The sequence below is a fragment of the Pelecanus crispus genome, chromosome 14, assembly GCF_030463565.1.
Source record: "Pelecanus crispus isolate bPelCri1 chromosome 14, bPelCri1.pri, whole genome shotgun sequence".
NCBI classification, from domain to species: Eukaryota; Metazoa; Chordata; class Aves; order Pelecaniformes; family Pelecanidae; genus Pelecanus; species Pelecanus crispus.
In genome coordinates, this window is record NC_134656.1 from 7,763,744 (window position 1) to 7,781,897 (window position 18,154).

Genomic DNA, 18,154 nt, shown 5'->3' on the forward strand with positions numbered 1-18,154 from the left:
ACCACCACCACCCTCAAAGTGTTTTGGAAAGCCTTAATAAAGGAAAGGCACAGGCATTAACAGAATTTACACCTATCTCAGAATTAGATGTGCCTTATTCACATGCCCACTGGGTTTCACTGTTACGGTATGGAAAGATGTGTTAAAGTTTAATCTTACTCTTCATTTATGCTGGAGCAAACTGAATACTAATATGTATTCAGTAATGAAAGGATAGTTATAATACACTAATTCTGGCAAACTTACTACAAGTTCTCTCATAATGACGTTATCTCCATCTGTCACAGAATCACGCGATTCTTAAAGAATTAACTATGCCTGCAAGTCCAGGTACAAGAAAAATAGCATCTTCCATTTAGAGATGCCTGCCGGAATACTTTACAACGCTTTTCAGTTTCCAAACAAGTCAGGGAGATGCAAGTTACCAAAACTGTAGAGAAGCCATTGAAGATGGATATAACAAGAGAACAAAAGTATAATTGTACTGAGCCAGCAAAAGCTTTCAGATGACCGTGCACAACCCCCCCATAATAAATCTTGATGCAAAACTCATGCTACAAACAATTCAGAATTGCCAACCCATCGGTCCTCAGTAAACAGAAGAAATGAGTCACCTTCCTGTCCCGAGAGGCAGATACACCAACTAAAGCACACACAAAGCCTCCCTCCAGCGTGCATCCCCCGAAAGCCCCGTTGGCTCAGCGAGGCAGGCAGGAGGTGAGGAGCACGCAAGTCCCATCCTGGGGTGGCTCTGGGAGCTTGCTCGGGGGAGCAGGTACCTGCAGCCCAGGCTCGGTAGGAACAGCCCAGGCTCGGTAGGAACAGCCCAGGCTTGGTAGGAACAGCCCAGGCTCAAAGAGCGCCCACGCCAAACAAGGTGCTGTGGGGAACCGCTGCCACTGGTGCCGATCTCGTACCCGCCACCAAACTAGGAACGTGCCATCGCAGTAAAAGAACAGACTTAAAATAAGTTTAAAAATGAAACAAGGAGCTAAAGGGAGCTTTTTGGATTTCCATGTTGCGCAACTCCAATGCAATGAACTTAGAAGCCTTAAATATACCCCCAGCTCTTCCCCTGTCCCACCCAGCACCTGAGCGCCCTGCTCCGCAGCAGCCCCCTCCCAGGACCCCCGGGGCTTCAGCAGCTACAGAGCGCTCTCAGCCTTCACCCCTGCCCGAAGCTTCCCCGCACCCCAGACCCCCAGTCCCGCGGGCACCGGCACCTCCCGCCCCCGGCCCCCCCCGGCCCGGCCGCCGGCCGGAGCCCCCCGCCCCGCCCCGCCCCGCGGCAGCCGCGCAGCCCCGGCCCCAAGTTGGCGGCGGCCGCCCGGCCCCGGGCGCTGCGGGGAGCTCGGTGCGAAGGGCAGAGCCGGGAGGTGGAGGCAGCATAGGGCAGGCAGCATCCCCAGCTCCCGACAGGAGAGAGGGGGAGAAAATATATATAAACGTGTATACATGTAATGCATATATACGTGCGCATTTAGGTGCCTTTACTCTTCTCCCCCTCCCCCCAATTTTTTTGTTTCGTGTCTCCCCTGCGGAGACACCCACTGAGCTCAGTTTGCGAAAAGAGGAGGACAAAGGAGGGGAAGGAAAAAAAAAAGAAAATAGAAAAAAGCCAAGCGCAAAGGCAGGTGCCCCTCGGGCGAGCCCGGGCGGGGGCCAGCACTCACCCCCAGCCGCCTGCTCCGGATGCGCACGTAGCCCTGCTTCACGATGTCGTTGAAATTGGAGGCCATCCTTCCCCGGGAAAGTTGGCGGCGGCCGGCGCCGCTCAGCCCGCCCGCCCGGCGCGCAGCCGCCCCGGAGCCGCGCCCCGCTCCGCCCCGCCCCGCCCCGCACCGCCCCGCTCCGCCCCGCTCCGCACCGCCCCGCCCCGCTCCGCCCCGCCCCGCCCCGCACCGCCCCGCTCCGCCCCGCTCCGCACCGCCCCGCCCCGCTCCGCTCCGCCCCGCCCCGCACCGCCCCGCTCCAACCCGCACCGCCCCGCTCCGCCCCGCTCCGCACCGCACCGCCCCGCACCGCCCCGCCCCGCTCTGCACCGTCCCGCTCCAACCCGCACCGCCCCGCTCCGCACCGCACCGCCCCGCCCCGCCCCGCTCCGCACCGCCCCGCTCCAACCCGCCCCGCACCGCTCCGCACCGCCCCGCTCCAACCCGCGCCCCGGCCCCGGGCAGAGCCGCCCGCAGCGCCCGCCCCTCGCAGCCTCCCCGGGTGGGGCGCCCGCGCCCCCGCGCCCCCGTCCTGCCCGTCCCGCAGCCTCGTCCCGCCCGTCCCGCACCCCCGTCCCGCGCCCCCGTCCTGCCCGTCCCGCAGCCTCGTCCCGCCCGTCCCGCACCCCCGTCCCGCACCCCCGTCCTGCCCGTCCCGCAGCCCCGCAGCCCCGTCCCGCACCCCCGTCCCGCGCCCCCGCCCTGCCCGTCCCGCAGCCCCGTCCCGCACCCCCGTGCCACGCCCCCGCACCCCCGTCCTGCCCATCCCGCAGCCCCGTCCCGCCCGTCCCGCACCCCCGCCCTCCCAGTCCCGCACCCCCGCCCTGCTCGTCCCGCACCCCCATCCGCCCGTCCCCGCCGCGCTCGGGAGTCAGCTGCCCCCGGCTCCCAGCAGCACGGGCCATTCCGGGAGTCCTGCTGCCGGCTCCCTAAATGCGCTGTGCCCCCGCGCTGTGCCAAGCCCCCTAAATGCGTTATGCCCCCACGCTGTGCCAAGCCCCCTAAATGCGCTGTGCCCCTGCGCTGTGCCAAGCCCCCTAAATGTGCTGTGCCCCCGCGCTGTGCCAAGCGCGGTTTGCTCCAGCCGCAGGTGGGTCTGCTGGGAGCAATCCCGCCTGCCCCACCGTGCCAGGCGATGAGGCTCGGCCCTGCGGTTTTGCCCGGGAAAGCGGGTTTCCCAGAAAGTCTTCTGGATGCCTGAAAGCCTGCCAAGTGGCCCAGCTCCAGAAGCTCCTTCTGAAGACGGGCAACCTGAGCCGCTGGCCTACGGTGCGCTTCATGGCGCGGAAATGTCACACGAGCACATGCCGCATTTTCTAGGCAATGCGCGGTTGCGGTAATGAAAGACTTTGCCTGGCACTGGGCCCCGGGGTTGCCTTCTGCATCCTCCGAGTTCTCCTTTTCCAAGAACGTGCAAACATTGCCAAGTACGCATGGAGCCCAGGAGAGTGGGGCTCTGCTGACTCCGCTTGCTCTACATGGGCTACCTGTTAGCGGTACGCTATAAATACTATGTCCTGGAAAGAGGGACCGTTCGTCTCTTCGTAATGTCTTTTAATAGCATCACAAATACAGGCAGTCTGAGGAGGTCAGCCAGACAGATGACTTTGACTTTGAGAATTATCATGCCATGGAAATTACAAATGGGGCAGCACGGAGAAAGGCAGGGCAGCGAAGCACCTCGCAGCTGTGCCGAGCGCAGGGTGATGTGGAAGCGATGCCCGTTTTTATTTAGTTGTGCGACGACTACAAAATTCACGTATGATAAAGCCGGCCCTTTCTGGTTCAAATATGTAGCTCCTTCAGTTTAGGAGCAGCCAGAAATGATGGTGGTTGCTCTGCTGTGGTAACAGCATGGTGCTTTCAGCTCTTGCTGGAAGAGGTGATTACGCTTTGCAAGGCTTTACGAAATATTAACTGATGGAGTGGATTACAGAGATAGAGTGTAAGACTCTAGCTGAAAGGCTAATTCACTTAGGATGAAGGAGACAAGTCTGCAGTCCTTGGCTCAGAGTCTACTTTTATTATTTTACACTTCCCTCTCCTTTTCACTGAGCTATTTTACAGAATGCATAAAATAGAACAGCTTCAGCTAGAAACAACAACAACTTCCACACCCATGCACCAAAGTACGCCAGAAATGAGAAGAATATTCCGAGACAAGCCCGTCCACTAGGATAATACGACCCTAAATCAACACAGAAGTTGCCTATTACAAAGCACAGGTTCCTCGCTGCAAAACTGCCAAGTAATGTATTTTTGTTAAATATATTGTACAGACCCGAGAACACCGTTAATACCAGTTCCATAGTACCATTCGTTCGATTTCATTGCTGGGCAAAAGCTAAAAAAGTAAAGACCCCCAGCCTGCTTCATCTTGTATAGAAGTGTGCATTCAGCACAGAACCATACTGCACAATCCCAAGCGCCATAAAAATACTAACGCTGGAAGCATCAAGTATATTCTAAACCCAGAAAAAACCAGAGCGCGCTTATTTTGGTTTCAAAGACATTTGTAGCAGGAAACAAATTACAGAGCCACTTCAGATGTCTTTTCAACAAGTTTAGATGTTTCTTCTAATCCCTTCCAGTACCTGTAAACACACAGTGCTGATTTCATTAGCCACTAGCATATTCTTGCAGGTAAACACATTCCTAAGAGCTTTGCTAAGTGAAGGTGGATTTAAGCCTGTGCTTATTCTTTGCTGAATTAGGATATTAGTGTCCACTTACGTTTTTACTTTGAACAACGTAAATCCCTTACACATGCTATGGTTCAAAGAGAAAATCCATTTTAATTCCCACGTGCGCAATATGTTCCAAGAATGTGCCAGAAAATCTCATTGTTCAGCTTCTCAACCCAATACTATCACTAGAAAAAAGCTTGTTTACCAGGTTTTCAATACCGATGCAAATGTGTGCTCTCATTGTTTTGACAGGAGCCCTTCTTTCATTTCCCTAGGGGTCTCTTGACCATTTGCACTCCGTATTAGGAAATGCTGCACATGTTTATCTCTATTCAAAACTGTATAAAACCTTTTTAATAAGCTTTCATTGAAATTCAAATTCTTTTCCTTTTAATGACAATGTTATTGCTGTTATTTCTTACGAAGATAAGAGTCAAGGGTCACTTTGAAGTACTAGCCTGCTGTTAATAATTTAAGTGGATTATTGTTATATTCTAATCTCATAATAACTATCATTGTATTGCCCTACAATGAGCTCGTTTGCGTCTAGGGCTCTGGAAGCAGAAATCACTGTTAGGCGTTTTACCTGAAAATGAAGGTAGCAGTTTTTTTCAAAATGCCATACTGACATTTTTAAAATAAGTTACATTCACCTTATTATATTTGCAGCATGTCATCCCCCGTGTCCATGATATTATTTCATCACAGTCTACAGGCGAAATTTGACAAATGTCTCTGAGACTTACCAAGTTAAAGAATCAGAAAACTGCAGAGGCCATTTTAAGGAAGCAATATTTTCTGTGGAAGTTATTTTCTTGAACAGATGGAGCTGGTACTAGTCAAGTATTTCCTGACAAAAAAGTTTCACATTTCATCACCCTGAAATGATTTTCTGAAAATGTATTACATACGTCAATATTTTTTTATGAAAAGCTCCCATAACGTTTTGTCTCCATAAGGTCAAGATGCCAACATTTTTCCACTATTGTTTTGATTTTTCAGAGCAATTTAGAAATAACATCACAATGAAGTGTTCAGACCTTATCAAGTACTTTGAGGTTACTGGAATGCAATATTTCAAACACAGTATCTCCATGAAAAGCTTTTTGGCATTCCTATGTCTAATTTTGTTTTGGTCTGAGACAATTTTTTGACATTTCATGCTGAGTTTTTATAGTGGAAATTCTGAATTTGGACTTGTCCTAGCTGCAAGGAAATGCAACAGATAATGAGCAAAAATAACAGCGTGTCATTCTTAAAAAAAAAAAAGTGGTGTTTTCTCCTATGCTATTGCAAACCCTTGAAATCCCTTATTTTCCTTTTTGCAAAGCCAAACTTGTAGTGCTGCCTTGGATCATTAGGCCAGCCATATTTAATTCTGGAAAAAGAAAAAAAGAAGTTTATTCTGAATTTACTTCTTTCACAATGCAGAGATTTAATTAGTTTTGCCTTATAATTGTTGCTTGTTCTACGGCTGGTGCTAATGCAAAACCATACATTGGATCCACGGTACAAAACTGCTCAGGAATTCTCTTCCCTCACCATCTACGTATCATTGTGCTAATTGATTCTGAGTGAATGAATTCTGCAGAAATGAAGATTTCTCAGATGCTTTTCTCTGCTGTTACATCTTCTTCTCTGTCTTTGTTTCTAATATGCCCGTAAGGTAGCCTGTGCAATGGCCAGCGCTGGCTGGCAGGCTTCAGGCAGACGAATAGTCTGTTAGGTCACAGAATTTAGGAAACCTTCATAAAATTTGGGCTAGCCTTTTGAGGTAGCTTACCTGGTGAAATGAGGGCAGGACCCTTGGTTAAAACATCCGCATTCGCTCCAGGGATTTTTGAATACATTAGGTATAAAATTGCAGTAGTGAAATGCACACATAACTTATTGGCAGAATTACTATGCAGATGTCAGTCAGTGCCAAAACATGAAAATTCATGAGACTGAACAGTTAACTTAAAAAAAAAAAGCCCTACCATAACAGAATGTAGGCATATAGCTACTTGCACAGTAAACAGGAAAGTGCCTCCCAGCACAAGCCACTGATAATCAATATTTAATGAAAATAAATAATCTATTAACCAGGCTAACATGTCATTTTGCACAGTAATATTGCAGTATCAGGCACCGAAATTGCCTTGCCTCTGCACAATTCATTCAAATAATTCTGCTTCGTGTAGACCAAGGTGGTGAGAGGCAGGGAAGATAGCAGGGGCGGGGGGAAAGCAGCAAATGAAATGCATCCTTTTACTGGAAACTGTGGTTCTGATTGTAATATTTTGTCCCTAACAAAATTACTGTCAACACAGTGAATGTTAAGATAGAAATAAATATATGCTGACTGAATCTGCAAGCAAAGTGAATCCAGGGTAACATTAGCTATTGAAAAACCCAACTCATTTTGCTTGCTTTGTATTTCTGTGACAGTTACAAGCATTTAAGCAACTTCTTCATCCTTGCTCTGCTGGAGACATACATCAAGGGACCTTCCTGCATCTGCAGAACACGGCTGGAGGGATTAAGCAGGACTGAGTGGCAGGTCACAAGGTCACCATCCATCCTCCCTTTTCCTATAGGTAATTTATCAGAGTCTGCAGTGTATCAAAGCACAGCTCCGGGACTGGCAGCTCGCTCTGATCTTCAGCTATGGCAGAGCTGGAGTGATCCAGCCTGTGCAATTGCAGTTTCCCTGGCTGCTCGTTTGATATTTCCTGTCTGAGCCAGCACAAGAAGAGTAAGCCCAGAGTAGGTCCCAAAATATGCAACTGTAGTCCTTATCGAGCCGTGAGTAGGCAATGCAGCAGCGCCAGAGACTCAGACCTCAACAACAGTTGCATCTGGATTACACTACGTGGACACGAAAGAGCCATTCACGTTTGCCTGTGCGGTTGGATTTAACTGTGTTACTTGCGTAGGTGGACTTCACCGCGTGACATACGTGGTTGTCATTGGGGCTGGCCCAGCTAGACCCCACAGCGTGTTGAATAACTCCTCCAAGAGATCCTTCAAATCAGGACCCACCACCACTGATGGCAAAATCAGTATCTTCTAGGATAAGGCAGCATTTTCCAAGACAGTGGAGACAAGCCTGCTAAAGGGTATCTCAAGACTCGAATTGCCAACATCAAGCTGTGAGTGAGATTTAGCAAAGGTGTAGAAATCATACCATAAATGGAAGTTTTGCCTATTGTATGCTCACAAAGGAACTTGACTGGGAAAGTATTACTGGTACCCAGGGAAATATTTAAGCCAGGGTCTGTATTAAATGGTATCTCAGGTTTTTAAGAAGGACATTCTGTAGGAACCTAAACCTTGCCTCTGGTAACATTTTCTAGGAAGAGGGTTTGGGATTAGTACTAGCACTCAGGCTGCAGTATGCCTCATCAGTGCTATAACAGGATGCTGGTTGCTATTACAGTGTATTTAAATACATAGTATTATCACACTGCAAGAAAAGCATCAGCTAAGTTTCAGTTTAAACCCAAATGTTAAGGGTTTCGCTTGAAAATTCAAACAGAAGCTTCTTTAGGTTATATCACGATTTAAATGTGAGAAGTTGTTTCCAAATTAGACTTCAATATATATTTTTATAGATATTCCAATACTGATTGATTCCAGTGAAATTTATTTTCTGTTGTTTTGCCCTAAATACTCATTACTGAGCCAATGTCAAGCTAATTTGATGTCTGTGTTAACAATATGTCTACAAGGCAAATTCTTATCTTGACTCAGTGCGTATTTAAGCATTTATTGCTGCCTGTCTACTGAAAATTTACACCTGAAAGTTTTTTGATCTTTGTGTTGCTGTTAAATGAGTTAGGAAAAAAGTATCTATTCTAATTATAGTATTTGCAGGTGGCATTTGTTAAAGGTATCAAATAGTGTCAGTTCGCAATGCAGAGTGTGATATTATGTGCTGCCTTATATAATCAGTAGATTCGGGGGCTGGATTTTAACATTTCATTGTGCAGTTGCAAGGTTAAATTTGCATGAGCCTTTACCAGATCTGGGCACCTGAATAAAATGAATCAATGTGAAAACAAACACCACTCCCCGTGTCAGCATGACTTGCAGGTAGGAAAAGCCAAAGCTCTCACAATGCCCTGCACCCTGGAGCTATTGAACAGAGAAGGCGTGAAGGGTGGATTTTGTTCTCCGCGTCATTCTCCCAACATATCAATCCCTTTGCATGGAGGTGGTGCAAGAGATGTGTGCTTTGTAATGCACTAAAAGGCTAAAGCAAGGTATTTCCCTTTAGAAGCAAGACAAATTGCTAGGAAAGAATGATGACTGAATCACTGGACCGTCACACCGAAGTATCAGAAGAGAGCTAACTAAAAAGACGTACTTTCTGCCTCTCCTTAACTAGAGCTGAGACAAAAGACTGCATCAATCACCCTCCTGCACACGCAATTGGAAATATTTGGTTCACATGTGAAAAGCTGCATGTCACTTTTTTGAAAACGTAGCCCAAATTTACAGATGTTCTTTGCCAACTTTGAAGGTGGAAATTCTAAACAGCCATTGTAAACCAAAGACTAACTCAAATAAGGCAGACACCGGGACAAGCAAGTCATTCTTTTTACGGCATGCAAACACATCTGCAATTTGTATTTCAGTATTGAACTAAAAAGATTATGAACACTTTGAGTGGTAAAATGCAAATGACAGGCCCTCTGCTCAAGAAGGGATCTCAGCTATTTGCATGACTCCGTAACACCACGTAGCGAAAGGCGCTGTGTAGAATACGGATTTTGTAAACTTCTGCTAACTGCCCAGCAACTGCAGGTACCTCAGATTGAGTCACTTGTGACCTTTCTTTGTGAGACACTATTTATTAATTGCATTCGCACTGACGCTGAAGTTAGTCTAACTGAAGATTTAAGGGGACTTGTCTGGGTTCGGCCGCAGTGCTTCCTAGTCCCCTTTCCAGTCCGGTATACAAATGGGAAAGGATTCTCAAAGGCTGAATGATTTCTCAGATTTCCCAGGGTCTCAATTAGAAATAGCACAAGAATTCATTCCATGTGCTTACACCTCCTGAGGGCTGTAAATATTGCTGCTGTTCAATATTTTGAGGAGCAGATTCCAGCACAGGCGTAGATTGTCTAAAACAGGAAAAGTTTGCCAAAGGGTAAATTTCCATTTTATGTCAGCTCACTCAAAAGCAATGCAAAAAAAAGACAGGGGTTTTGACTATAGAATATATTAGTAAAAATATTTGTTTACTATTACCCAAAGTTTAACAAGTTTTCTAACAAAGTTGCCATAAATTGAACATCTGGCTGTACTGGGTGGAATTTACAGATCCTTCTCATGCAGCTTCTTCCCTGAGGAACCGAGAAGAATGACTTAACGCCCAATTATCCCTGATTTTCATGCAATTTACACAGAAAATATTGTAAATTGCATCTCTCATGTAAATTATTTCAAATGAGTATTCATTAACACAGGTGACTTTGCTTGCCAAGGCTCAGCTGGCTCTGGGGACTCATCAGTTGTCCTGAACGGTGGATATACACACCGATTAGCAGGAACAGAGAGGGGGAGAAAAGCACAGGCATACACATACAAAGAGCACTCATTCATAAACAAAACCAACAAAAACCAACTTGAGAAACACGCACTGCCCAACATTAACAAGTCTTGTCAGCGGTGCCTTTGTTTCCTTACTGATATTTAAATGTTAGATTAATTCAAATTTAACTTTGTCATCATTTGTGGCCAGACTCATCTATCTCACTTTATGTTAACATTCTTTCAATAAGCAGTTTACACCACATTAAAAATGTTAAATTAATATTAATATGTGAGTTTGGGTGGTAAAAAGCACTAAGCTAAAAGGTTATAAGTTATTATAAAATGTCAGGCTGAAAAATTACTAACACACTGCACAACCTGTGTACTCTATAACCCGTAACAAAGCATTTGCTGAAACTTCCATCGATGTATTAAAACTTTACAATATCTTTATACTGGGAACTCTTATGGGTTACCTAAGCTAATTTAGCTCACTCTGAAGCACGCTAGCACGCAGTTTCACAACCCCTCCCGCTCCCACCTGCCAGGACAGACCCTTTTGGCGGTGAGGTGGCGAGGAACAGCAGCCCAGGCTGCATCCAGGCCAGCTCTTTGCAAAGTATCTGAAGGCTGCCGATGAGTACGTCCTCTGTGCACTTTGCATTATTTTTTAGTTTCGATCATTGACACATGTACAAATCCAAACCACAGTTAATTTGCCTTTAAATAGAGTATACTGATTTTCCCTTTGCAAGATGAACTAATGCCAATTGCTATACAGCACGGGTAGTTTGGGTGCGTGCAGTTCTCTGCTACTTTGCGCCACAGCCAACGACCAGCCATCCTGGTAATTATCTACTCAGCTTTGCATTGATCTTTTTCCATACATTTTAGTAAACAACAGGAAATTGGATAGAAGGATTCCATGTACAGTTTATAAACAAACTAAACTTGCCATCTGTCTTAAAGTATTGAAATTCAAATTGTGGTCATTCGGGGGTGAGTCCTTATGAGTTTATACATTCAAGCTCAAAGAGCCTTCTCTTCCAAAACAAACTACAGCCAAAAGAATGGGGGGGGGGGGGGGGGGGGGGAAGTAATTTTTAAATTGTAACTAATTTCGCTGTAACAATATTACCTGTCTCTTTTGATTGCCAGAGCTTGAAGCAGAAGTGAAAAACTGGCAGCGTACTCTGCTCTTGGCACTGTTGCAGAACTTCTGGGCATCGCTTTCATGCTTCAGAAATCACTTGTGTGCCTTGGGCTTTTCCGAAGAGCTTAAGGAAGCCCAACTCTTAATGAATTTTCAGTGGGGTTCGGAAGTCTACCTCTGTCAGGTTCCTCTGAGCACCTGTTTATTACATTTGGAGGGAGGCTCTCGCAATGGACAGGAGGAGCATTCAGAATTTTCCCATTCCACTATGGACTTGGGAGGTTTTAGGCAGGGCCATGAGGTGCAATCAACTGGGCAAGGAGCAAACCTTCTCCAGAGGTGCGTACATCTCCGGCACTCCTGGCAGTAGCGAAAGCGCACGCCTGACCGGGAAGCTTTATTGTCCTTAAAGTAGGCGCCACACACCCCTCGCCCTTTCCCTGCCTCCCCCTGGGGAGCCTGGCCTTCGCTGGGGCTAGATGTGGGGGAGGATTTGTTTCTGTCCTGCAAAGCTCTTCTTGGTAATTTTTGACCAAGAGCACTAAAATACTACAGCCCTGACTCACCAAGAGCCTTAACTGTGAACCTAATTTAAAGCAGTTCCATAGCGACGTTATAAATTACTCATGTAATAATGTTTGCTATGTGCTCAGGCGATGGCTGTTCCAGGGCCTCATTCCTTGAATGACGGATGAGTAATTCCGAGGCCTCTGTTTCGCTCTCTATCAATAACACTAGTTTTGAGGGTTTTTTTCTGGAGAAACTAGCGTCTGCTCATTGTAACTTTATTATGAGCTTTCGGTTGGAGTCTCAGTAAATCTAAACTGGCAGAATTTCATTCCCTTCAGCTGAATGATGCCAGTTTGCGCTAGCAGACATGTCGGTCTTTATCTTTGTTCTTGGGAGCTTTCCTCGCTGTCTCCAATCCCAACGCAATGCCGCAAAATTAAGACACCAAGTAATTGTCCACAATTAACCTTCCACTACAGGAGTTTACATAAGATCTAAAACTTTAATACAGAAGGTTGGTGCACGGATAATGACATGCAGGCTGCCAGGGCAATTCATTTGGCCATCAGCGTATCTTCTGCCAGCTCCCTTGTAGAGAAATCCCTTAGATCTGGATAGGTGTCACCAACTAATACTTTTTTCTGGCAGTTTGCTCTCTCTTTTCTGAGCGTCCTGCAATAGCGCATCTGTCACTTGATGAAAAAACAGGCAATTTATCTCATGTAACACATGGATCTGTTCGTGGCTGGGCGAGCTCCTGGGGGCAGTTTGCATCCACCATCGCACGGCCTGGCACGGCGGTGCTGTGAGCGGATCGAACGACTGCCTGGTTAATTGAAAAGCCTGCCTGGTAAGATTGGTAGATCAGTAAGACTGATGAGCTTTATTGAAAGAAAACTCTAATTCCCAGCTGTGGTTCAGTTCGGGATAGCAAAAGTAATGCTTATATTTAGTCACAGAAATAAATAATGCATGAGTGTTACCATGGCATTTTAGCAGCATTTGGGTCTGAAACAGGCATCGCTGTCATCCCTTCTCAGTCTGTTCAAGCCTTATACTTTGTGACAGTTCATTTCCTTAACATTAAACTTTAACCAAATGTTATTACCTTTTATGAAAATCAGCAGTTTCTATTAGACTTGCTTGGGGTAGATGTGCTAAAAAGCATTTATGTGTAATATTTAGTGTCATCCGAAAGCTACTCATCACATTTTCTTCTTTGTTTCAAACTGGAGAAGGAATGTTTGCCAATAAAACAAAATGTATAATTGCTAATCTAATTGCACACACTGTCTTTATAAATGTGCTTGCCAACTGGTTATTTTCATGAGCGAACACGTACCTACAATTACTAGTTTTAAAGGTTCAGTTGTGAGATTTCTAGCTTTAAAAGTGTAAGCAATTGGTGATTTTGTTGAATAGAATTCTTCAGTGGCTTTTCCCCATGAGCTTTTTTTCCTGTATGTATCCATCTTAAATTCAGGAACTTGACTACACTGCATTGTTAACAGTTCCTTAAAAACACTGACAGAATAAAATATACACCTAGTGGAATCTGTAAATCCATTTTAGATATGTTCAGGTACTGTTGAGACCTCACAAGACTGCATCACAAATGTGAAAATTTGAAGGTTTTTAAAGCCCCAGCACCTTGTTTAATATCACTACTACTGTTTTTTTTTTATTTTGTAAATTACATTTCTAGGCATTTTAATTTCAGAGTAATAACATGACCCTGAATAACAGCTTGGTTTGAACCATCTTTTAGTTACCGGAGTCCGAAGATATATGACTGGAGTTTTCATTTAGGTTTTCACACAGTTCTGCACATTTCTTAATTGCTATCTCTGCCCAGACAACCTCAATAATCCCAGAAAACATTTTGCAACTGATTCACTGTAATTGCTGGACATTTTTTGCTTGTACTTGATTTCTAGAAGAAAGGCAGAAAATTTATGATATATATTTATGTTGATTTCACTTACTGACTCTTTTTAAGGACTTTCAATTAAAGCTACCAGCTAAGCAGAATGAAAAACTGATCTTGTGTGCATTTAGTAACATTGAATTTCAGCAGAAGCACCATGAGCAACAATAAAATACTCTCATATATAAAACACTGTGGACTTTTTGGTCTAAAATTACTGAACTAATCCAAAAGGAAGATTATCCTTTCATTCAACACATTACAGTGGAGAAGACAAGTAATCATACAAGGAGATTAGAAAGACTCCAGAATATCTGCATAAAATAAACTATTAAGACTTTGATGTTACCTTATCTGCCAGTGAAACATTTCCCAAATATTACGAAATATAAACAATTGTACTTCAGAATTGAAAGGCACAGTATTAAACTCTGTATGCAATTTTTTAGCATTTAATAACTGAGCGGATGCAAATTGCAGTCCAATCTTTAAGGAAGCACAAACCATACAGTTGCATGCAAACTGCATCTATGTAAAAAAATCAACATTAAACAAAATGTAATTTGTCTCTGATAAAGTTTATCAGAAATAAACTATTTTGGCAGAGCCAGGAGCGCACAGAGCATTCCCGAGGCTAACGCAAGTCAAATGTCCAGCTCCTCTTCCAGAGTGCAGGCACTGGGAGGTACCCCCTACTCAGCCTTGCCTCAATTCACAGCTGAGATGCCAACAAAAACCATTGATGCAACAAGCTGAGTAACTGGACAATGAACAGAAGTGAGATAGGGTCCAGGACAGAAAGAAGGAAATGGTAATTTGAGAGCATGTGCCCTTCACTGGGAGTAGCAGGGCCCAGACATCCATGCCCTCCTCTGCCATATGAACGCAGGGGCAGGGGGCAATACTGAGACCTCGGCTACAAGGACAGCAATTCTTACCTGCTTAGGATGGTGAAAAGCCATTGCAATGGTCTCATGTCCAGATAACAGAAATACATAAAGCCAAGAAAACCTGCTGCCTTTCATTTCCCAAAGGTAAGGGAACATGAACAGCCACACTACACATAAAAAGCTCTTTGACCAACAAAAGCATTTTCCATGCAAAAATGTCATACTATAACTCGTGTGTGCATGCACATATGGAAACTAAGTAGTTCCTTGTAACTTAGCGCAAAGAATTAATTTAGTTGGGAAATATTTTTACTGATAAATATAGGAAAGGGGGGAAAATAAATTAATAATTCAAGAATGTGATTTAACACATATAAAAATATAAATTAAATCAACCTATGTGAACTTTAGGATATCTCTAAGGATATTTGGCCAAAAAGGTTGCCAAAACTAATGAACTGGAACCCAAAATCCAGTATGATGAAGCTAGAAGGCAGCTCCTGAAAGTATGAATAAGATTAAAAGAGGGTTTCAGGTTTATTAAAAAGATCCGCTTAATTGAAACTGAATAACTGCAAATGACCATGTCGGCAGTGCATTTCATTTGTAGAAGATTTCATATGGTTAATGGTAATTACAAAATATGTGACAAATCAAAGCAAGTGAGAATGTATATGACAAGCAGACAAGAGCAAATATAACGCTACTGCTTACAACTCTGAAGTCTTTCAATGACAAGAATTTTAGAATCAGTCAGAAATAACTTTTTTTTTTTTAAATTAGACAAAACCAGTATTTTGGAAGATGTAGCCACTGCAGTTTCAATGGAACTATCCAGTTTGATGTCCCCTGGCATTATGGATTTGATCAATTTTCATGGCCTTTGGTAAAATTAAGAATTAAAAAACCACCCCAGAACAAAAAAATCATATTTGTGCCTCAGATTCATTTGTTGTAATTCTCATTCACTGTAACACCAGCAATTGATGTTAGCTCTTTTAATCATAAAGAGGAAGAAAAAACCCAAAATCTGCTGTGTGAAAGTAAAAATGTTCCCATCTCTATTCCATTGACAACCCATGAACAACATCATGTATTGTACACCTCTGCTTTCTCTATTGCTGAATGGAAAAATATTCTTAGATGCTTACTGAAGCTTAACCCAATGAAGCAATTAAAAGAAAAACTCAATGAAGTGGTGCGCTAATGAGACTGACTCAGTCTGCGGCAGCAGCAAATCAGCAGCTATCACGTAAGGACACGTTGCTTTATTGGTTTCCCATCGACATCCTGTAGCAGCAAGCAGAAGTGCCCTCCCCCAGCTTTGTGTTTCACTCCACATCCACCACTGCCACCCAGTTTGTGGTGGGGAGCATGGTCTGTACAGCGACACGCAGCTTCTCCCCCCATGGCGTGTGTCCAGACTCCCCCCACCTGCCCTGGCCAGTGCAGGGACTTGCTCGTTTTGGATGCAAACCATTCCTCTTATGCCAGTTCCAGGAAAACCCCTATTGCCCCTGTAGGCAATAAGTGAGCCTCTCAGGAGGTTATGGCTGGTAGCAGCATGCTCACAGTCCCACAGCTACTCTGCCAGCCCCTCCTAAGTGTGGGTAGGGTTAGGAAGAGCTGTGAGAAGACCCATCACCATCTCTAGTATCCCAGAGACAACTTAACATGATTTGCAGGAGCTGAACTGTTTGTGGCTCCACTTTGTTTCTTGATCAATAAAGCCCACTGTCTTTCCTTTAAAGTCACCCTAACAGCATTATTTTTTTTAATCATTAAGCTGTGGAATGTTGGTTCTTGTCCTGACCTCACCACATTAAAACCAGTACAAATTCCAGCAAAAATGATGTTGCCCTTCTGAGGTCTGAAAAAGCCTCTTCTGGTTTCAGCGCGGCACCTTGTTTGAACACAAGAGCCAGAAAGAGAGGCAACATACGGGATCTGCCACCACAAAGCCACAGTGCAAACAAGCTTCTTGGTGATTCAGAGTTTGCACAGGGGAAAAAGAATGTGCACTTCCTTCCTCAGACACACTGTGAGGTCCCAGCAGTAATATCTCACAAGGGAGACATGCCTATTTTATGCTTCAGAGCATGTTTGATTACAAGAAACATCTTGCATGAATCATTGCCAGATAAAGAGTACAAGACAGTTAAAAGCACCATTTGTACTAAGAAATGCATGCCTGTATAGATGTGTACATATATATCTGCACAGTAATTACCATATCCTTTGCACCATTTTGTGAAGCACCAGAATACCTCTGCCATGTAGGTAAATTACTGGGTTTTTTGGATTGTGGGTTTAGGGTTTTTTGGGTTGTTTTGTTTGGTGGTTTGTTCTTTTTCCCCACCCTCCCCACCCCCCCAATTTACAGGTACTGAAATGCAGGCAAAATGTTAAGTCACTTTTTTAGTGTGATTTCACTATGTTGGCATTACAGCAGTTCAACAACTGACATTGGCCAACAGGTAAGGAGCACTAGGAGCATGACACCAACCCCAGACAACAGCTGCTGGAGGCTCTCACCTCTTCCTAACAGCTAACAGAAGGAAAAAGTAGAGCAGCTTTGCAATAGGAAAAACTATCCAACACACCCCAAGAGTTTAATGGGATTTGCATCAAACCTGTAATTCGTTGAATAAAAGAGAAAACAATAAGACAAAGAGCTTCATTTGTCTCCTTGCTGATAAGGCTGAAAGTCAGTAAAAGCCCCATTCCCCATTGGGGAATTAACAAGATTCCAGTGATCAACACCCTTGGTATTCAAGAGCACGTTATAAATGAGAGATCAGAAGGAAAAGATGTTAGGAGTCACAGAGATGGCCATATTTTATTTAGCTAAATGGATATTTGCATTTCCCCTATGGGGAAGTAAAAGCTGAACATGTCAGACTTTCCTATGTAAATGTAAGTAAACACACATATGCATCAAGTGGAATAAATATGGCCTCTCAAACAGATCCCTCTCTTGCAATCATTCTCTCGAATGAGGCCATTACTGAACAGAAATGTTTCTTTAGTTTTACTCCAGATATTCACGTGTGACTGCAAAGACATTTCTATCACCGTGTTCTGTACAGGAGCTTGTTTATGTCTGCTCAGAAGTCAAAGGTGATACAAAACCTGGAAAATGCCTCAGTGTAGCATCTGCTCTTCTGCACCATTTTTATTCAACGTTTTGTACTGAAAACACGGACATCACTGAGGATGGATGATATGCAATAGGATGATTTAACCCTGAAAGCTGAATTTTCTATAGAGGTTTAAAAATGGTGCAATTAGGACGGACTGTCACAAAATGATTAATACCACAAGGTACCTATCATTTCTTTTCGTCATACCAGAGTAGCCCATTAATTTGAAATCTGCACGGTCACAAGTGTCACTTGCTCCCACATTTATCCATGGGGACCAAGAAGCTGTCTTTATAGGGAAATCAATACTGAGTATTGTTGTGAATACTTTCAGACTAATCAAAAGCATGGGTGACATGAAGGGGGAGGAGGATTTCATTAAAGTTAACAAATTATTGGTGTGGCACGAAGGTACGACGTTAAATGGATGTCACAGGGCAGACAGCTCATGTTTTAGAAAATGCTCATTACATTTTGCCCTGGAGTAATGATTTATGTGATCAGGACGTTTTCTTCATCTAACCTCTCCCCCTGTCTTCAGATTTTCTACTGCCAACCATCTTTATTATACTGGAGCACCCTTGATGCAAAATTTATAGTAATAGTCAA

At 44.3% G+C, this 18,154-nt stretch overlaps 1 protein-coding gene across 1 annotated transcript in view; it reads right to left on the reverse strand.

Annotated features, from left to right (window-relative positions):
* The window catches only part of DOK5 (docking protein 5), a 44,284-nt gene extending 42,527 nt beyond the window's left edge, over positions 1-1,757 (reverse strand). The window contains exon 1 of the mRNA XM_075721154.1: positions 1,674-1,757. Coding sequence (XP_075577269.1) covers positions 1,674-1,739 — 66 coding nt within the window. The 5' untranslated portion in view covers positions 1,740-1,757. The remainder of the gene's footprint in view (positions 1-1,673) is intronic.
* Between the last annotated feature and the right edge of the window lie 16,397 nt (positions 1,758-18,154).